Below are 22,909 nucleotides of genomic sequence, written 5' to 3' on the forward strand. Positions count from 1 at the left end.
CTTATAGCTTTAGTTCTGTATTGCTTTGTGTTTTAGCACCCTGCCTTTTATTAATATATTATTTAAACATTTTAATTTTGAAATTAACACAGAGTATATAAAACATATATGCATATTTTAATTAATAATAATAAAGCTAACGTCTTGTGTAACCACCTAGGCTAAGACATTTGAATATTATCACCACTTCGGAGGCATCCTGGATCTCCTTACCTCAACACTGCCCTGTGGATTGTACTCCCTTCCCTTCTCCACAGAGGTAACTCTCTAAACTGACTTTGTTTCTCTATAGGTTTAATACATATGTGTATATCCCCCAAACAACATTGTTTAGTTTTGCATGTTTCTGATTTTACATAAATAGTATTGAACTGTTTTATTCTCCTGTGATTTTTCTTATTTTGCTCAAAATTATATGTTATTTGGATTCATCCATGATGTTATGTGTAGCCATAGTTTATTCATTTTCCTTGCTGATTAGTATTCCAGCACATGAATATACCACATTTACATATTTTTAATTTTTGGATTTTGTAACAATGATGATCTCTATATACTTATACATGTCTCCTGATACACATGTGCAGGGTTTTCACTAGGTATGCATGTAGAAGTAAAATTGCTGGATTGTAGGGTATGTCCATGTTCAACTTATTAGGTGGTGGCAAAAAATTTCCTAAAAGATTGCCTCAGTTTACATTCCCACCAGCATTATAAGAGAGCTCTAATAGCTGTACGTCTTTGCCAACCCTGAGCATTGCCAGGCTTTTAAAGTCATGTCTTGGGACTTCTTACCTAGCAGTCCAGTGGTTAAGACTCCATGCTTCCACTGCAGGAGGCCCGGGTTCGATCCCTGGTTGGAGAATTAAGATCCCACATGCCACATGGTGACGAAAAAAAAAAAAAATAAAGTCATGTATTTCTGATGTGTATATAACTATATCGCATTGTTTTATTTTGCATTACTAATAATGTTGAATATCTATCAATGTTTATTGTCATTTTCATTTCCTTTGTTGTGAAGTTCCTGTTCAAGTCTTGCCCCCGCCCCTCAGTTTTTCTGCTAAGTTGCCTTTTCTCTTATTGATTTGTAGTTTTTTTTTTAACATCTTTATTGGAGTATAATTGCTTTACAATGGTGTATTAGTTTCTGCTTTATAACAAAGTGAATCAGTTATACATGTACATATGTTCCCATGTCTCTTGCCTCTTGCATCTACCTCCCTCCCACCCTCCCTATCCCACCCCTCAAGATGGTCACAAAGTACCAAGCTGATCTCCCTGTGCTATGCAGCTGCTTCCCACTAGCTATCTATTTTACGTTTGGTAGTGTATATAGGTCCATGCCACTCTCTCACTTTGTCCCAGCTTACCCTTTCCCCTCCCCATATCCTCAAGTCCATTCTCTAGTAGGACTGTGTCTTTATTCCCGTCTTACCCCAAGGTTCTTCATGACATTTTTTCCCCTTAAATTACATATATATGTGTTAGCATACAGTATTTGTTTTTCTTTCTCACTTACTTCACTCTGTATGACAGACTCTAGGTCCATCCACCTCACTACAAATAACTCAATTTCGTTTCTCTTTATGGCTGAGTAATATTCCATTGTATATATGTGCCACATCTTCTTTATCTATTCATCCAATGATGGACACTTAGGTTGCTTCCATCTCCTGGCTCTTGTAAATAGAGCTGCAATGAACATTTTGGTACATGACTCTTTTTGAATTATGGTTTCCTCAGGGTATACGCCCAGTAGTGGGATTGCTGGGTCATATGGTAGTTCTATTTGTAGTTTTTTAAGGAACCTCCATACTGTTCTCCATAGTGGCTGTATCAAGTTACATTCCCACCAGCAGTGCAAGAGTGTTCCCTTTTCTCCACACACTCTCCAGCTTTTATTTTTTCTAGATTTTTTGATATTGGCCATTCTGACCAGTGTGAGATGATATCTCCTTGTAGTTTTGATTTGCATTTCTCTAATGATTAATGATGTTGAGCATTCTTTCATGTGTTTGTTGGCAGTCTGTATATCTTCTTTGGAGAAATGTCTATTTAGATATTCTGCCCATTTTTGGATTGGGTTGTTTATTGTTTTGTTATTGAGCTGCATGTGCTGCTTGTAAACTTTGGAGATTAATCCTTTGTCCGTTGCTTCCTTTGCAAATATTTTCTCCCATTCTGAGGGTTGGCTTTTGGTGTTATTGTTTCCTTTGCTGTGCAAAAGCTTTGAATTTTCATTAGGTCCCATTTGTTTATTTTTGTTTTTATTTCCATTTCTCTAGGAGGTGGATCAAAAAGGATCTTGCTGTGATTTATGTCATAGAGTGTTCTATGTTTTCCTCTAAGAGTTTGACAGTGTCTGGCCTTACATTAGGTCTTTAATCCATTTTGATTTCATTTTTGTGTATGGTGTTAGGGAGTGTTCAAATCTCATACTTTTACATGTACCTGACCATTTATCCCAGCACCACTTATTGCAGAGGCTGTCTTTTCTCCATTGTATATTCTTGTCTCCTTTATCAAAGATAAGGGGACCATAAGTGTGTGGGTTTATCTCTGGACTTTCTATCTTGTTCCATTGATCTATATTTCTGTTTTTGTGCCAGTACCATACTGTCTTGATTACTGTAGCTTTGTAGTATAGTCTGAAGTCAGGGAGCCTGATTCCTCCAGCTCCATTTTTCATTCTCAAGATTGCTTTGGCTATTCGGGGTCTTTTGTGTTTCCATACAAATTGTGATTTTTTTTTTGTTCTAGTTCTATGAAAAATGCCAGTGGTAGTTTGATAGGGATTGCATTGAATCTGTAGATTGTTTTGGGTAGTAGATTCATTTTCACAATGTTGATTCTTCCAATCCAAGAACATGGTATATCTCTCCATCTATTTGTATCATCTTAATTTCCTTCATCAGTGTCTTATAATTTTCTGCATACACGTCTTTTGTCTCCTTAGGTAGGTTTATTCCTAGATATTTAATTCTTTTTGTTGCAATGGTAAATGAGAGTGTTTTCTTGATTTCACCTTCAGATTATTCATCATTATCGTATAGGAATGCCAGAGATTTCTGTGCATTAATTTTGTATCCTGCTACTTTACCAAATTCATTGATTAGCTCTAGTAGTTTTCTGGTAGCATCTTTGGGATTCTCTATGTATAGTATCTTGTTATCTGCAAACAGTGACAGCTTTACTTCTTTTCTGATTTGGATTCTTTTAATTTCTTTTTCTTCTCCGATTGCTGTGGCTAAAACTTCCAAAACTATGTTGAATAAGAGTGGTGAGAGTGGGCAACATTGTCTTATTCCTGATTTTAGTGGAAATGCTTTCAGTTTTTCACCATTGAGGACGATGTTGTCTGTGGGTTTGTCATATATGGCCTTTATTATGTTGAGGAAAGTTCCCTCTATGCCTACTTTCTGCAGGGTTTGTATCATAAATGGGTGTTGAATTTTGTCGAATGCTTTCTCTGCATCTATTGAGATGACCATATGGTTTTTCTCCTTCAATTTGTTAATATGGTGTATCACGTTGATTGATTTGCGTATATTGAAGAATCCTTGCATTCTTGGAATAAACCCCACTTGATCATGGTGTATGATCCTTTTAATGTGCTGTTGGATTCTGTTTGCTAGTATTTTGTTGAGGATTTTTGCGTCTATGTTCATCAGTGATATTGGCCTGTAGTTTTCTTTCTTTGTGACATCCTTGTCTGATTTTGGTATCAGGGTGATGGTGGTCTCGTAGAATGTGTTTGGGAGTGTTCCTCCCTCTGCTATATTTTGGAAGAGTTTGAGAAAGATAGGTATTAGCTCTTCTCTGAATGTTTGAAAGAATTTGCCTGTGAAGCAATTTGGTCCCGGGCTTTTGTTTTCTGGAAGATTTTTAATCACAGTCTCAATTTCAGTGCTTGTGATTGGTCTGTTCATATTTTCTATTTCTTCCTGGTTCAGTCTTGTCAAGTTGTGCATATCTAAGAATTTGTCCATTTCTTCCCGTTTGTCCATTTTATTGGCATAGAGTTGCTTGTAATAATCTCTCATGATCTTTTGTATTTCTGCAGTGTCAGGTGTTACTTCTCCTTTTTCATTTCTATTTCTATTGATTTGAGTCTTTTCCCTTTTTTTCTTGATGAGTGTGGCTAATGGTTTATCAATTTTGTTTATCTTCTCAAAGAACCAGCTTTTATTTTTATTGATCTTTGCTATCGTTTCCTTCATTTCTTTATCATTTATTTCTGATCTGATCTTTATGATTTCTTTCCTTCTGCTAACTTTGCAGTTTTTTTGTTCTTCTTTCTCTAATTGCTTTAGGTGCAAGGTTAGGTTGTTTATTTGAGATGCTTCCTGTTTCTAAGGTAGGATTGTATTGCTATAAACTTCCCTCTTAGAACTGCTTTTGCAGCATCCCATAGGTTTTTGGTCATCGTGTCTCCATTGTCATTTGTTTCTAGGTATTTTTGGTTTTTTGTGGTACGCGGGCCTCTCACTGTTGTAGCCTCTCCCATTGCGGAGCAAAGGCTCTGGACGCACAGGCTAAGCGGCCATGGCTCACGGGCCCAGCTGCTCCGTGGCACATGGGATCTTCCCGGACCAAGGCATGAACCTGTGTCCCCTGCATCAGCAGGCAGACTCTCAACCACTGCGCCACCAGGGAAGCCCTGTTTCTAGGTATTTTTTGATTTCCTCTTTGATTTCTTCAGTGATCACTTCGTTATTAAGTAGTATATTGTTTAGCCTCTGTGTGTTTGTAATATTTACAGATCTTTTCCTGTAATTGATATCTAGTCTAATGGCATTGTGGTCGGAAAAGGTACGTGATACAGTTTCAATTTTCTTAAATTTACCAAGGCTTGATTTGTGACCCAAGATATGGTCTATCCTGGAGAATGTTCCATGAGTACTTGAGAAAAATGTGTATTCTGTTGTTTTTGGATGGAATGTCCAATAAATATCAATTAATTTCATCTTGTTTAATGTATCATTTAAAGCTTGTGTTTCCTTATTTATTTTCATTTTGGATGATCTGTCCATGGGTGAAAGTGGGGTGTTCAATTCCCCTACTATGAATGTGTTACTGTCGATTTCCTCTTTTATGGCTGTTAGTATTTGCCTTATGTATTGAGGTGCTCCTATGTTGGGCGCATAAATATTTACAATTGTTATATCTTCTTCTTGGATCGATCCCTTGATCATTATGTAGTGTCCTTCTTTGTCTCTTGTAATAGTCTTTATTTTAATGTCTATTTTGTCTGATATGAGAATTGCTACTCCAGCTTTCTTTTGATTTCCATTTGCATGGAATATTTTCTCCATCCCCTCACTTTCAGTCTGTATGTGTCCCTAGGTCTGAAGTGGGTCTCTTGTAGACAGCATATATACAGGTCCTATTTTTGTATCCATTCAGCCAGTCTGTGTCTTTTGGTGGGAGCATTTAATCCATTTACATTTAAGGTAATTATCGATATGTATGTTCCTATTCCCATTTTCTTAATTGTTTTGGGTTGGTTATTGTAGGTCTTTTCCTTCTCTTGTGTTTCTTGCCTAGAGAAGTTCCTTTAGCATTTGTTGTAAAGCTGGTTGTTGGTGCTGAACTCTCTCAGCTTTTGCTTGTATTACAGGTTTTAATTTCTCCATCAAATCTGAATGAGATCCTTGCTGGGTAGAGTAATCTTGGTTGTAGGTTTTTCTCCTTCGTTCCTTTAAATATGTCCTGCCAGTCCCTTCTGGCTTGCAGAGTTTCTGCTGAAAGATTAGCTATTAACCTTATGGGGATTCCCTTGTGTGTTATTTGTTGTTTTTCCCTTGCTGCTTTTAATATGTTTTCTTTGTATTTAATTTTTGACAGTTTGATTAATATGTGTCTTGGTATGTTTCTCCTTGGATTTATCCTGTACGAGACTCTCTGTGCTTCTTGGACTTCATTAACTATTTCCTTTCCCATATTAGAGAAGTTTTCAACTCTAATCTCTTCAAATATTTTCTCAGTCTCTTTCTTTTTCTCTTCTTCTTCTGGGACCCCTATAATTCGAATGTTGGTGCATTTAATGTTGTCCCAGAGGCCTCTGAGACTGTCCTCAATTCTTTTCATTCTTTTTTCTTTATTCTGCTCTGCAGTAGTTATTTCCACTATTTTATCTTCCAGGTCACTTATCCGTTCTTCTGCCTCAGTTATTCTGCTATTGATCCCTTCTAGATTAATTTTAATTTCATTTATTGTGTTGTTCATTGTTGCTTGTTTCCTCTTTAGTTCTTCTAGTTCCTTGTTAAATGTTTCTTGCATTTTCTCTATTCTATTTCCAAGACTTTGGATCATCTTTACTATCATTATTCTGAATTCTTTTTCAGGTAGACTGCCTATTTCCTCTTCATTTGTTAGGTCTGGTGGGTTTTTATCTTGCTCCTTCATCTGCTATGTGTTTTTCTGTCTTCTCATTTTGCTTATCTTACTGTGTTTGGGGTCTCCTTTTTGCAGGCTGCAGGTTCGTAGTTACTGTTGTTTTTGGTGTCTGTCCCCAGTGGCTAAGGTTGGTTCAGTGGGTTGTGTAGGTTTCCTGGTGGAGGGGACTAGTGCTTGTGTTCTGGTGGTTGAGGCTGGATCTTGTCTTTCTGGTGGGCAGGTCCACGTCTGGTGGTGTGTTCTGTGGTGTCTGTAGCCTTATTATGATTTCACACAGCCTGTCTGCTGATGGGTGGGGTTGTGTTCCTGTCTTGCTAGTTGTTTGGCATAGGGTGTCCAGCACTGTAACTTGCTGGTCTTTGAGTGAAGCCGGGTCTTGGTGTTTAGATGGAGATCTTCACCGTTTGATATTATGTAGAGGTTGGAGGTCTCTTGTGGACCGGTGTCCTGAAGTTGGCTCTCCCACCTCAGAGGCACAGCAGTGACTCCTGGCTGGAGCATCAAGAGCCTTTCATCCACATGGCTCAGAATAAAAGGGAGAAAAAGTAGAAAGAAAGGGGATAAAATAAAATAAAGATAAAATAAAATGTATTAAAATAAAAAATAAGTTAGAAAAATTTTTTTTAAAAAAGTGCTTCCCTCGTGGTGCGGTGGTTGAGAGCCCACCTGCCGATGCAGGGGACACTGGTTCGTGCCCCTGTCTGGGAAGATCCCACATGCTGCGGAGAGGCTGGGCCCGTGAGCCATGGCTGCTGAGCCTGCACATCCGGAGCCTGTGCTCCGCAACGGGAGAGGCCACAACAGTGAGACGCCCGCGTACCGCAAAAGAAACAAAAAACAAAACGGGCAGACAGAACCCTAGGACAAATGGTGAAAGCAAAGCTATACAGATAAAATCTCACACAGAAGCATACACATACACACTCACAAAAAGGGGAAAAGGGGAAAAAATCATAAATCTTGCTCTCAAAGTCCACCTCCTCAATTTGGGTTGATTCGTTGTCTATTCAGGTGTTCCACCCATGCAGGGTATATCAAGTTGTTTGTGGAGATTTAATCTGCTGCTCTTGAGGCTGCTGGGAGAAATTTCCTTTTCTCTTCTTTGTTCGCTCAGCTCCTGGAGTTCAGCTTTGGATGTGGCCCCGCCTCTGCGTGTAGGTCGCTTTAGGGTGTCTGTTCTTCGCCCAGACAGGACAGGGTTAAAGGAGCAGCTGATTTGGTGGCTCTGGATCACTCAGGCCGGGGGGAGGGAGGGGTACGGATGCAGGGTGAGCCTGCTGGCAGAGGACGGTGTGATGTTGCATCAGCCTGAGGCGTGCCGTGCATTCTCCCCGGGGAAGTTGTCCCTGGATCACAGGACCCTGGCAGTGGCGGGCTGCACAGGCTCCCCGGAAGGGAGGTGTGGATAGTGACCTGTGCTTGCACACAGGCTTCTTGTTGGCTGCAGCAGCAGCCTTAGCATCCAATGCCCTTCTCTGTGGTCCACACTGTTAGCCGCAGCTCGCGCCCATCTCTGGAGCTCCTTTAAGCAGTGCTCTTAATCCTCACGCACCAGGAAACAAAGGGGGAAGAAAATGTCTCTTGCCTCTTCAGCAGGTCCAGACTTTTTCCCGAACTCCCTCCCTGCTAGCCGTGGTGCACTAACCCCTTCAGGCTGTGTTCACGCAGCCAACCCCAGTCCTCTCCCTGCACTCAGACTGAAGCCCGAGCCTCATCAACTCCCAGCCCCCTCCTACCCCAGCGGGTGAGCAGACAATCCTCTGGGGCTGAGTGCTGGTTGGCACCGATCCTCTGTGCGGGAATCTCTCCGCTTTGTCCTCTGCACTCCTGTTGCTGCGCTCTCCTCCACGGCTCTGAAGCCTCCCCCTCCGCCACCCGCAGTCTCTGCCCGTGAAGGGGCTTCCCAGTATGTGGAAACCTTTCCTCCTTCACAGCTCCCTCTCACTGGTGCAGGTCCCGTCCGTATTCTTTTGTCTCTGTTTATTCTTTTTTCTTTTGCCCTACCTAGGTACATGGGGAGTTTCTTGCCTTTTGGGAGGTCTGAGGTCTTCTGCCAGCATTCAGTGGGTGTTCTGTAGGAGTTGTTCCACGTGTAGATGTATTTCTGATGTATCTGTGGGGAGGAAGCTGATCTCCGCGTCTTACTCTTCCGCCATCTTCCCCCTCTCCCCCTGTAGGAGTTCTTTATATATTTTGGACAAGGGTCTTTTTCCTATGTATTATAGATATATTCTCTTATTTTGTGGCCTGTTTTCTCATTATTTTAATAATGTTTTGATATGAAGAAAAGTTTGTAATTTTAATATAGTTAAATTTATTATTTTTCTCCTCTACGGATTTTGATCCTTGTACTCTACTTAAGAAATCCTACCTTACCCTGAGGCTAGAAAATACTTTCTTATAGTATCTCCTAAAAGCTTTATATATTTTCTTTCACATTTAATCTTTAATCACCTTGTAACTGACTTTTATGTATGTTATTTGGTAGGGGTTCAATTTAATTTGTTTCTATCTGGTATCCAATTGTTACAATATGAAGTCTCAAAATGACCCCAGAAGTTCTTCATAGTTACCTGGGACCCACAAACATGTTCTCACCTCATGTCAGAGGGGCTTTACCTATACCCAATCAGTAGCTCCTTCTCCCAGCAGAAAAAGGCTGCAATTTCTCACTTTGGGATCCCAATCACATATTTGTGAGACTGATTTATATTGTCCCACAGCTCTTAGATCCTCAGTTCTTGTATTTTCCCTCAATCTTTTTTTTCTCTTGGTGTTTCAGTTTGGAAATTTTCTCTCACCTGTTCTGAAATTCATTGATTCTTTCCTCATCTCTGTTGAATCTGACAAGCCCATAGAATACATCATTCATTTCTGTTACAGTGTTCTTATTTTTCATATTTCTATTTGAGTCTTTTGTATGGGTTCCATCTGTCTGCTGAAATTCTGTATCTGTCCATTTTTGTAGACTCTTTCCCATGTTGTCCAGGTTTTCCACTATAACCTTTTAACATATTAGTCATAGTTATTTAAAATTACCTATCTGATAGTTCCAACATCTGGGTCATCTTTGTGTCTCAATCTGTTAATTGCTTTGTCCCTTGACAGAGATTTTTTCCTTGCTTCTTTGTGTCTTGTAAGTTTTGACTGAATGTTGGACTTCTTATTTAGAATAGTGGATACTGAGGTAAATAGTGTTTGTGCCTGGAAATGGGCATGTCTTTTCTGTTAGGCAATTGATGTGTGTATGTATGTGTATGTGTGTGTGTATATGTGTCTCTGTGTGTCTGTGTCTGTGTGTAGTTAATCAACTTAGGAATTGAGCTAGGTTTGGGTTTTATTGTTGCTATGGTGACCTTCAGTACACCAATGGTTTCAAAATCCTCTGGTGTTATTTTGTGCTTTTGCAGGAGTCATGGAGGTTTTTTCCTTCAATTTTCCTGCTCTACTTTCAGCTTTTGGCCTTCCTGTGTGTCTGCACAATATCACTAGATTCTCTCTATGCCCTTGCCTTTCTCCAGCTGATTTCTATTGCTTGTGTTTTGGTACTTGCTGGCCTTGTGGTCGGGGAGTAGGGATATTTTTCTGTTGTCCTGGTCGAGGCTGTCTTAGGCATGTCCTCTATTCCTTCTTAGTCATCCTGCTCCTCCTTCCCATGGCAGTCAACTTTGCCTTGTATCTTTGGCAGGTTTTGCGCAAGACAATTTTGCGTCCCTCCTCCTATAGCAGGATACCTCTAATAATCTGGGCCCATGCCTCTTTCTTGCCCCTTCTCCAGAAGTAGAAGCTTACTTCTTTTACCTTTCCCCTATCCGGAGTAAGTCTTCATTTGTGCCCTGGGGGCAATCAACGAAGTTTGCTGCCTCTGTCCCAGTACTTTATGACCTTTATTCTGTAGGAGAGAAGGTTCTGCATGGGGCTTCATACCATTCCTACAGTGGTGGCTGCTCCCCTTTTCCAAGCCTGCACCACTGAGAGAGGATTTCTCTGGATTCTTGTTCTGCCCCCTCTTTTTCTCATGAACACACAGTGTAGGTTCATAAAGAAGAATCTGTGAGTGGTGTGAACAAGAAGAGTGTCTAGGCTCCTGGGGATTTTATGTTCTCACAATAGTTCACATTTATCCTTGAGCAATTTGCTAAAAATATATGCATAATTCCTAATATCAACTTGTATGGAGCCTGGCATTTTTTTTTTCTCCCTTATTCAGCCACAGTTGAGCCAATTGTCATGTCATGTCTCTCCTTGGAAGTTCCTGTCTTTCCTTGGATGTCAGGCTACTTGGTTGTGCTGGAACCTCAGCTCTCTAATGGGTTTAAGAAAATCTATACTTGTGTTGTTTATCTGCTTTTTCTTATTCTTAGTGTGCGATTGCTATATTCCAATTTTCTACATTTTAGGCAGAAGTGGAATATATACACACACACAGTAAATACACATTTATATATATGCATTATATATGAATACTGTATATATGAAAATACACATATATTTTTACATTTATTATATACATTTGTATACACCATCTTATAGTATAGGATTTGTATTTGTCCTTTTGTCCTATCTCTTCTATGATTATTTTTATCTCCTTTCTTGTGTTAACTTGGTTTGATTTGATTTTTTTCTTTTGCATGTCACTTTCTTTCTCTAAGAGTCTGGAATTTGTATACTCTATTTCTGACTCTTTAGTTGTGACCTTAGTAATTACCATAGACATGCTTCATTTATCAACATCTAAAGTTAACCTGTATCTTTACTCAATTCCTTAATAATACAAGAATCCTAGCACACTTTAACACCATTTATGTTCTCCAACTTATGTATTATTTTTGATAGGTATTTAAATTCTGTTTTCTCTTTGAACCACATACAACTTTTAAATTACATTTATTGTTTTATACAATGTTCAAATTTACCCTCTCAGACTGTCCATCTGAGATTACTTTTGGTTTGCTGAAGTACATTCTTTAGAATTTCCTTTAGTAAGAGACTGCTGTTGACAAAACCTCTTAAAGAGTTACATCCTACACAGACATACATGCAGAGAGGTGAAAAAACCTTGCATGTCTTCTCCCCTCATCTGCTTAATACTGAAACTTAAGTTATGTAAGCTTTCTTTTTTTCTTTTTACCCCTCTCTCTGTTTCTCTGGCAGTGTAAGTCTGTATAAGATGTAGCTCTTTGGGAGGCCCAACTTTAGGGTGGGAGGATCTTCTACGAGGCTACTCATCTTAAGTAGGCCATGGATTTTGTCTTCTGTTCCCATTTTTCTGTGAGGCCATGAAAAGCAAAGCTCTATTTCACTCTATGGGTTAAATGTTCTCAAGAGAAAAGCTAGCAGCAGCACTCTCCTTATCATTCTAGGTTCTTATTTATATTTACTTCCTGGCCTTAAGAATTTCTTATATTCTTACCAGCTCATTGCTATATTTAAGATATTTAAAGTACTTAATCCTGAATTTATGGTTGTTTTTGATGGATGATCAGTACAGATAGCCTGTCACACTGCTGAAATGAAGTCTATTCAAACATTCCCAAAAGACTGTTAAGCCTGCCAATGAAATTGGCATCAGCATAAATGAAATGAGTACAGTATACCCGAAATAGTATGGTATATTCAAATAAATTTTTGTTATATACTTGATTCAAGTAGGTGATAATCTGGATACATTTTGTATTTTTATTTTCAATTTTTAAATTAAATTTTAAATTAAAACTGTTTAAGTATAAAATTCAACATTTCTTACAAAAGGTGTTCTTCCATACTTACAGTGTAACCTTGCATTGAGATGATTAAGGGACTGTAGGATCTTTTGTTCTTCAGCTGATAGTGCACAGATGTTAAATTGCTGGGTTTTATTTAAAGTCAGATTTGATTTCTGTAGCTGCTTGCTATTCATGACAGTTAGAATTTCATCCTCAGGCACTGAAGCTTTCACTAGGTTTTCAGCCATCAAAAATTCAGAAGTACTGCCTGAAACTATAGAAACTTTACATTAACTATTCTTTGATCCCTTTTTGTCTTTGGGATTAGCCCTTATACATACTTAACTGACATATGTCTGTATGTATTCATTTCACAAACAGAAACCTAGTAAATCTTTTGTTACTTTGCATTTTATTTACCAGGATCTTCTATAGCTACCATTTTCCCATCTCTAATTTAAAAAAAATACTCAAAATGATGGCAGTGAGGTAATAATTTCTAGAGTGTTACCTGAACTAAGGAAAAAAAACACATTATGTATATGTAGATTATTTCTGTTTTGCTTTTCTTATTCATTGGTAGTTCAAGGAGAAGGTGAAGTAGATTGTCTTTATAATAGCAATTATGATGAGTTATAAATAAAAGTAAGAAAAAAGGAACTTATGGAAATTTTAGAAAATTAGATGATCAGCTGAACAGAATTGAAAGCCTAGAAACTGACCAATTCAATAAAAGAATATATGATCAAAGATGTATCAAAGACTTGAGAGAAGGGAAAGATGACACAATAAATTAGTTTGTTGTTTATAAAATAATCAATTTGGAGTATCACTTCACATCATCTATTTAAACAAATTCCAAAGACATTAAAGAATTAAATTTAATGAATCAAACCATTAAAATAATCTAGAGGAAAAGAAACATTTCTAATTTTCTGCATTGGGAAATTTCTTTGAGTAATGGACAAATCACTAAGAAAAGACTAAAAACATGTTTATTTAAGGTCAGACTTCCCTAATAGATTTTAAATTCTGAAGGCCAAGAATTTTGTATGTTTTGTTAATTATTGAATATCCAAAATATTTAGTTGCAGGCAGGAGATTGGCTCTCAATAATTATTTATTGAATGAAAAAATGTAAAGTAAGACTTCTATATGTAAAAATAAAACATTAAGTGGAATAAAATGCACATAGTAAAGTGGTAAAAACATTTGTAACTAACATAAGGATCAGAATCCTTGATATTTAGAGTTCTCAGAAATGATTAAGAAAACACTAAAACTCCAGTATTTACAGGGAAAAATAATATGAAGAAATAATTCATCAAAATAAATATACAGGGCTTCCCTGGTGGCACAGTGGTTGAGAGTCCACCTGCCGATGCAGGGGACATGGGTTCGTGCCCTGGTCCAGGAAGATCCCACATGCTGCAGAGCGGCTGGGCCTGTGCGCCATGGCCGCTGAGCCTGCGTGTCCGGAGCTTGTGCTCTGCAACGGGAGAGGCCACAACAGTGAGAGGCCCGCGTACCGCAAAAAAACCAAAAAACAAACAAAAAAAACAATTAAGCCTATTATTAATAAAAGATGTACAAATAAAAACTAATAATATATCATTTCTTTGTCTGTCTTATAAGTAAATAATAGAAGTGATTCTACCTCAAGTTGGCATACACCCCAGAAGAATTTTGAATGATAATACTTTTCAGGAAAATACTATAGGAATATGTATAATAACCTCTAACAATGTTTATTTCCTTTGATCCAGTACTCATTTAATACAGAGTTTCATTCAACAAATATTAATTGGGTGCCAATTAATGCCAAGTACTGTAATTTTAATTCTGGGAATCTAAATATGGAAATAATTGAAAAGTCTGAAAAAACAATGTAGATAGATGTTCAATACATTACTATTTAGAATAAATAAAAAAACTGGCAACAATCTAAATGTGGAGAACTCAGGTCCCCAAATGGTCATTTAACAGTCATGTAATATGTAAGTACTTGGGAAAATATGTATAAGAACAACAAAAAAGAAATCATTGGGAACAAAGCTAAGAGGAAAATGTTTAAACTAAAACATACCTTCTTCAATATTAGAAGTAGCCCTTGTGGTTTGTTTTGGCTCACTTGAACTTAGTTGGACACTTTGTCCAAAATTCTATAAAAATAGAATATTGAATCAGAATATAATTCCATATTTAAAATTAATGATATATTGACTTAGCAGACTTTTACTTGCTGTTTATATTTTCAGCTATCTCTGTTCATATAATATATCTTTTCTTTTTTTTTGGAGCAGAAATCAAGAATTATGGGAATAAGACCTTTCTATGATGCCTAAAGATTAGAAAAATGTTTTACGTAGAGTTTGGTAAATTTTCAGTTTGCAATATTGTCTTGGACATTTGAAAGAAGGAAGTAAATTGGGTGGCAATCAGAAGTGCTAACTAAAGGAAAGGTAAAAAATTACCTTAAGGCTGGTTTATCCTTGTAAGGGTAAGTCACAATTATTGATAGTAGCCAAAAGCCTCTGATTATGGCTAATGCAAAGGACAGGTAAGTGTCTTAGGTGACAAAACTTAAAACAGAAATAGCTGCCTCGATGTTGCACAGTACTGGGAAATGAAAAATATCAGAGCACTGGCAATTAGCACTCCCATTCAATACTATGAGTGATACCAACTCTCCTTCCTTGGATATGGTCTACTTTGATTCTTTACCCCCATTCTGTTCCACTCTTAAGAACTGACTGTTTCTCTTAGATAAAATTGCCTGGCTATGACTATACCTAGCTTTTGTTCAGTCTAATTTGAAGAGTAACCGATGCAGGTTTCTTCAACAGCCCTGCTTCGATAGCTCTCATAGCCTCGCCTAAACTCCATTATAGACTTGAGACAACCTGGACTGAGACCCTGGCACAAAGTGGCAATTGTGCTTTATCTATCTTTCACTAACCTCTTTTAGATTCTCTCCATGTAGAAGTAGTGGCTGGGAAAATATCCACTGTGATAAAATATATTTCCTAATACAAGGTGACAGGACCGGTGCTATAGTAATTGAATGCTTGTTTAAGCTCTTGAGTAAAACCAAAATCAAACCCAACCCAAAACCAAATATCAAAACAAAACAAGGATGAAAAACAAATAAACTTCAAAACTTTGTTTTGATTCAGGAACACTGACCTATTTTAAAGCTAACAAGACTTTGGTAGATGTATAAGTGGTGTGTGAGTGAAAGATGTGTATTATGTGAAAGTGGAAGTGAAGCTTCTGGAAAGAATATAAATGGACTCTAAAGACAGCAAGATAGAATGCAAAGGAGCAAGATACAGAAGAACAGAATAAGACACAGAAAAATAAAGATGAATTTAGAAAGGGCACTAATAATGGCATTTAAAATTTAATTTGTTCTATTTTTGTTATAACAACTACACATTACTTTTAAATTTAATGTATATTAATAAAGAAAAAATAAAGATAAAATTTGTTCACTTTATAGATTTTGAGATGTTTGATGTGGACAACATGGAAATTAAAAGGAAGGACTTAGGCATTATTCTATTTGTAATCAGGAAGTTATGTTTGTAATTAAGTTTGTTATTAAACAATAAAAATATATTGGTAATGAGACAATATTTACATAAATAAAAACTAAATGACTTGTTTTGCTGATAAAATTAAATCACTGTTGATAATTCTTCATATTAATAATCATCTATATAAAAATCAATAGTTTCTACAGTATGCAAATAATAGGACCCTCAACCTTTGACGTGGAGTATAAATTCCTCATAAAACACTCTATTTCCAGTTCTATTAAAAATCAGAAGTGGTATTTAAGGTAGAAACTTCAAGTGAAATGCTATTCACTTATCCATCTAGATTTTTTAATATTTGTAAAATTTATTTATTTATTTATGGCTGCATTGGGTCTTCATTGTTGCATGCAGGCTTTCTCTAGTTGCATCGAGCCGGGGCTTTTCTTCATTGCAGTGAGTGGGCTTCTCATTGCAGTGGCTTCTCTTGCTGCACAGCATGGGATCTAGGTGTGGGGGCTTCAGTAGTTGCAGCACTCAGCCTCAGTAGTTGTGGCTCGCAGGCTCTAGAGTGGAGGCTCAGTAGTTGTGGCGCACGGGCTGAGTGGCTCTGTGGCATGTGGGATCTTCCCAGACCAGGGCTCGAACTCGTGTCCCCTGCACTGGGAGAAGGATTCTTAACTACTGCACCACCAGGGAAGTCCCCAAGATTTTTAAGTATTTTAAATTCAACCCTTGGATCATGCTAGACCTCTAGAAAATGTTATATTTAGGTCACATTTACTTAGCTCTTACAGAATTACATCCACTAATTTTTAAATCAACATTATTATGCTATGGACCTTTATTGAAGATCTCTATTTGAAACAGCACATGAAACTCCTTATTTATTTGTTGTTGACTGTTAATAGGGATATATCTATTATGAACTTCAAGGTTCCCTATAGAGGATTCTCAATGGAAAATGGCTTTTAATACAGTATACCTCATATGAAATCATTGTTGATATTCCCTGATAACTATGCAACACCTTATTTTCCTTCTTGCCATGTCTTCCAGGAAGCTTAGATACCAATAGGATATTTAAACACATGGAACTATATTAGTCTTCATGATAAGCATACTTGCTTCCTGTTTCCATGGCTCTAATTTACTTTTCCTTTTTTTTTTCATTTTTTAATATATATTTAAATAACTGTTGCGAATAACCTGTTTTTTCCCAGAGTGGAGTATAAATAATAACAAGTAAAATAATGTGATTTCTTAAAGTTAGTTTAAAATATTCATTAGTAACTGATCATTTAGGCTAATTAGAATATAGTGTATTAGTACAGTGCAGTAAGCCCCTAGCATAGAGTCTGCACTGCTTCACAATGGCTTTGGCTATATCATTTATGTTGTGGTGCACAGTTTACAGGAAAAGCACAATCCTGTAAGAATATTCTGTTTTCCAAGCAATTTTTCACTACTGAATAAAGATTTTTACTAACACTGTACTTACATTCATCTGCTCACTGTACTTCTGTCCTACAGATCCAGGGTTTTGTCTTTTTTGCTCTAAAAGACTTCTGTGCTTATTTTCAACAATTTGTTTTCTTCTTGTAACAGTAGAATCTTAAACAAATGCCAGGACAATGTCAAAATTTACACAAGTTGAGTAGACAGTATATACCCACTGTAAACTTCCAAGTTACCTTCAAACATCACAGAAAACCCTGTTTCTTTCATTCAGTTGGCAAACTTCTATTGAGCTTCTCTTTTATGTACTGTGCATGGCAGAGTTACAATAAAGAATTGAACAAAATCTCTGTTTTTGAGGGGTTTATAGTTTAGAGCAGTGACCTCTAAAGGTGGTGGTAGAGCACCAGAATAAATCACTGCTGCACAGGAAGAACATGTTAAAATTTCAGTTTAAATTTATTATTTAAAAATTAGAAATTTAAACTTTACTATGGTAATATATGATTGACACTGGCACCTTTGTCAGTTTGCAAGGTAGATGGTCATACACTGCATACAGTAAACAAAGTTATCTTGGAGGAACAGTAGAGGTTCTAAGTGTATAAGGTTGGCAGTGTTATCATTCATTAGTGTTCTTTTGTGTCCTTCAGTGCACTAAATTTTATGTGTGCCCTCGATTTATGGATAACTCGTAGTATCTGAATGAGTCCTCACAAAATGGAAAAGAGAATAAAAATGACGTTTGTAGGGCTTCCATTGTACGTGCAATGTTTTATTATTTAAGCTGAGTGGTGGGTACATGGATAATTATATTATTTCCTATGCTTTCTCTATGACTAACCAAAAACACAGTCTTGCAAAATCATAAAGATAATACTAATAATGCAAGCACAGGTAAATAAGAAAAAGACAGAGCTGACACACATCTTATTCTCATTACAAACTCTTTGCCACATAATAACAATGACAGTATAGTTATATTGTAACAAAGAATCACAAATTTAAAAATTAAAAAAAATAACAATAAACCTCACCCTAAATGCATATTGTTCCTTGAGATATTATCTAAGGATGGTATATGGAACGAAGTCATCAAAATTGATAAGACATTTGAAACTAAGCAATCAGAAAATTACTTATAATACATGAGATTTTTTTGTATATTAATACATAAAATTATTTTTATAATTATCTTAAAATGTATGATTTATAAAATACAAAATTTAAAAATTATTTAAAAAGCTTGTACTTCATCTTTACCTCATTAAAAAAAATTTCTAATTCTGGCTAAGGTCCTTAATGTATGTATTAGTACAGTAATACTGTACCACTATATGGCATATACATTATATATATGCCATACATATATGTGTATATATACATATATGTACATATATGGCATATATATGATATTTGCTTTTAATAGTTTATTGTACCACTTTTAACAGTGGTACAATAAAAACTCTTGGAGTCCAGTTGTTCAGAAGAATGGATATAAATTTAAATGATTACAGTAAGGTGAATAAATTCTATGTGGAGCAATAAACAGAATTAAGCGAAAGCACAGAGGCCACAGTGTATTTGTAAGAATCAAGAAAGGCTTCACACTGAACCAGGAAGAATAGAAAATATGAACAAATCAGTCACAAGCATTGAAATTGAAACTGTGATTAAAAATCTTCCAACAAACAAAATCCCAGGACCAGATGGCTTCAGAGGCAAATTCTATAAAGCATTTAGAGAAGAGCTAACACCTATCCTTCTCAAACTCTTCCAAAATATAGCAGAGGGAGGAACACTCCCAAACTCATTCTATGAGGCCACCATCACCCTGATACCAAAATCAGACAAAGATGTCACAAAGAAAGAAAACTACAGGCCAATATCACTGATGAACATAGATGCAAAAATCCTCAACAAAATACTAGCAAACAGAATCCAACAGCACATTAAGAGGATCATACAGCATGAACAAGTGGGGTTTGTCCAAGGAATGCAAGGATTCTTCAATATACGCAAATCAATCAGTGTGATACACAATATTAACAAATTGAAGGAGAAGAACCATATGATAATCTCAATCGATGCAGAGAAAGCTTTTGAGAAAATTGAACACCCATTTATGATAAAAAGTAGGCAGAAAGTAGGCATAGAGGGAACTTTCCTCAACATAATAAAGGCCATATATGACAAACCCACAGCAAACATCATCCTCAATGGTGAAACACTGAAAGCATTTCCACTAAGATTAGGAACAAGACAAGGTTGTGCTCTCTCACCACTCTTATTCAACATAGTTTTGGAAGTTTTAGCTACAGCTAAAAAGAGTAAAAAAGAAATAAAAGGAATCCAAATCGGAAAAGAAGAAGTAAAGCTGTCACTGTTTGCAGATGACATGATACTATATAGAGAGAATCCTAAAGATGCTACCAGAAAACTACTAGAGCTAATCAATGAATTTGGCAAAGTAGCAGGATAGAAAATTAATGCACAGAAATCTCTGGCATTCCTATACATGATGAAAAATCTGAAGTGAAATTAAGAAAACACTACCATTTACCACTGCAACAAAAAGAATAAAACATCTAGGAATAAACCTACCTAAGGAGACAAAAGAACTGTATGCAGAAAATTATAAGACACTGATGAAAGAAATTAAAGATGATACAAATAGATGGAGAGATATACCATGTTCTTGGATTGGAAGAATCAACATTGTGAAAATGACTCTACTACCCAAAACAATCTACAGATTTAATGCAATCTCTATCAAACTACCACTGGCATTTATCACAGAATTGAACAAAAAATTTCACAATTTGTATGGAGACACAAAAGACCCCGAATAGCCAAAGCAATCTTGAGAACAAAAAATGGAGCTGGAGGAATCAGGCTCCCTGACTTCAGATTATACTACAAAGCTACAGTAATCAAGACAGTATGGTACTGGCACAAAAACAGAAATATAGATCAATGGAACAGGATAGAAAGCCCAGAGATAAACCCACACACATATGGTCCCCTTATTTTTGATAAAGGAGACAAGAATATAAGTGGGGAAAAGACAGCCTCTTCAATAAGTGGTGCTGGGAAAACTGGACAGGTACATGTAAAAGTATGAGATTAGATCACTCCCTAACACCATACACAAAAATAAGCTAAGAATGGATTAAAGACCTAAATGTAAGGCCAGAAACTATAAAACTCTTAGAGGAAAATATAGGCAGAACACTCTATGACATAAATGACAGCAAGATCCTTTCTGACCCACCTCCTAGAGAAATGGAAATAAAAACAAAAATAAACAAATGGGACCTAATGAAACTTCAAAGCTTTTGCACATCAAAGGAAACCATAAACAAGACCAAAAGACATCCCTCAGAATGGGAGAAAATATTTGCAAATGAAGCAATGCACAAAGGATTAATCTCCAAAATTTACAAGCAGCTCATGCAGCTCAATAACAAAAAAAACAAACAACCCAATCCAAAAATGCGCAGAAGACCTAAACAGACATTTCTCTAAATAAGATATACAGATTGCCAACAAACATATGAAAGAATGCTCAACATTATTAATCATTAGAGAAATGCAAATCAAAACTACAATGAGATATAGTCTCACACTGGTCAGAATGGCCATCATCAAAAAATCTAGAAACAATAAATGCTGGAGAGGGTGTGGAGAAAAGGGAACCCTCTTGAATTGTTGGTGGGAATGTAAATTGATAGAGCCACTATGGAGAACAGTATGAAGCTTCCTTAAAAAACTAAAAATAGAACTATCATACGATGTTCTTTCTTTTTACTACTCCTTGGCAGTACCCTAGGTGCTTATTTGTTACAACCTACAACTAAAAACTTATGTCCCTTAAAAGTAACTTTCCTTTGAAGTGGTAACTTGGGAATAACTAACTGTGGCTCTGATTTAACAAGCCTTCAACCCATACCCATATCTCTATCAATCTTGACTAGGCCAAGAGGGATGGAGATGGGCACTTGCTATAACCTATTAGACACCACTCTCTTGGAACGGATTAAGAAACCAAGCTCCAGAGTCATTCCTGCTGTGTTCAGATCCTATCTCTACCACTTCTTGGCTTGTGATACTCAACAGTTCTTTTAAGTTCTCTGAAGTATAGCTTCCTCATCTGAAAAAAAGGAATAATAACAGCTTTTGTGTTGGTTATAAACTAGCAGTACTCAAAATGTCTTCAAGATCAAAAGTGTTTTCATAATAACAAGATATTATTTGTCTTTCTTACCATGTTTACTTTTGCACTGATGGTGCAAAAGCAATGGTGGGTAAAACTGTTGGTGCCTTAGAATAAAACAAGGCAGTGGTACCAAAGTGGACTGGTAATCATTGGATTCTTTACTAAACATATATTCACAACAGAAACAAAGAAATGTCAGTTTTACTTAAGAATTATCTTTGATGAAGCAGTGAAGATTATTAATTTTATAAAATCATTACTTTCGAGTCCATAACATTATAGTATTCTGTTTGATGAAATGAGAGGTATGCCTAAAGTACTTTTGTATATTGCATGTGGTTTTCCCAAGGAAAAAAAAGTGCAATCATTTGAGTTGCAAGCTAAACTAACCACATTTTCATTGATCGTCAGTTTTACTTGAGAAAAAATGACTGAAATACAAACTTCAATTATTCAGTCTTGGGTATTTGGCAAAAACTTTCTGGAAAATTGATGAAGTGAGTTTGTTTTTTCAAGGAAACAGCTGATAGTATTTGTCAATTGTAAAGTTTGAGTTTTCAAGTATCCACCACCATGAGCATGACAGCTTCCCAAGACACAGAAGACTTTCTGATGAGATGGGTCATAATACTGACAAATAGGATTTTTTGGTATTGTATAATGAAATAAGTCAACATTTGAGTGATCTCTATAATTCAGTGAACCATTATTTTCCATTTAACTAATACATGATTTTACAAGCCCACACACACATGAGTAAAAGGTCCATTTAAAGCTTAAGATAGATAATTTTTTTAGAACATAGTACAAAAAGTTCATTGATATGGTTTCAGATTCTACCTTGAAACTAATCTTTAAAAAACTACGATATGTCAAGCTTTGATGTAGTATCAAAGAACACCCACAGTTACCTGAAAAGATTATAGAAACATTTCACCTTTCTGCATTCATATCAGTGAAGTAACCACATTTTCCTCATTAACTTTGACTAAAACAACTTGCACAACAGATTAAATATAGATGAAGATAAGAGAATTCAGATTTATTATATTAAGCCAGAGTTAAGAGATTTGAAAAATATAAAATAATGCCAGTCTTCTTGCTAATCTTTCTTTGCTTTGAAAAATATTGTTATTTTTAATAAAAAGTTACTTGTGTTAGCATGTAATGAATTTATTATTGTTACTTATAAATTAATGAATAAATACTTTTAAGTGCTCAGTTTTAATCTTTAATATAATATATACTGACAGATAAAACACATATAAACAATATAGGAGTGCTCAATAATTTTGAGTGAAAAGGGGTCCTGAGGCCAAAATGTTTAAGAAATGCAGTCATAAATAGTCTATGAGATAATTCTTACAAAGCACTTAACGTGGAGTAATCCAAAAATGGGCAGAAGACCTAGATAGACATTTCTCCAAAGAAGATATACAGATTGCCAACAAACACATGAAAGGATGCTCAACATCACTAATCATTACACAAATGCAAATCAAAACTGCAATGAGGTATCACCTCATACCAGTCAGAATGGCCATCATCAAAAAATCTACAAACATTAAATGCTGGAGAGGGTGTGG

The 22,909-nt window shown here is 36.3% G+C and overlaps 1 protein-coding gene across 1 annotated transcript in view; it reads right to left on the minus strand.

Annotated features, from left to right (window-relative positions):
- Positions 1-22,909, minus strand: part of CEP126 (centrosomal protein 126) — a gene marked incomplete at both ends in the record, with an annotated part of 179,163 nt that overhangs the window by 67,004 nt on the left and 89,250 nt on the right. The window contains 3 exons of the mRNA XM_082844103.1: positions 12,172-12,381; positions 14,194-14,269; positions 17,148-17,260. Of these exons, the coding sequence (XP_082700229.1) occupies positions 12,172-12,381; positions 14,194-14,269; positions 17,148-17,260 (399 nt within the window). The remainder of the gene's footprint in view (positions 1-12,171; positions 12,382-14,193; positions 14,270-17,147; positions 17,261-22,909) is intronic.

This window comes from Leucopleurus acutus (assembly GCF_964270905.1).
Source record: "Leucopleurus acutus genome assembly, chromosome: 8".
Classification (NCBI taxonomy): Eukaryota; Metazoa; Chordata; class Mammalia; order Artiodactyla; family Delphinidae; genus Leucopleurus; species Leucopleurus acutus.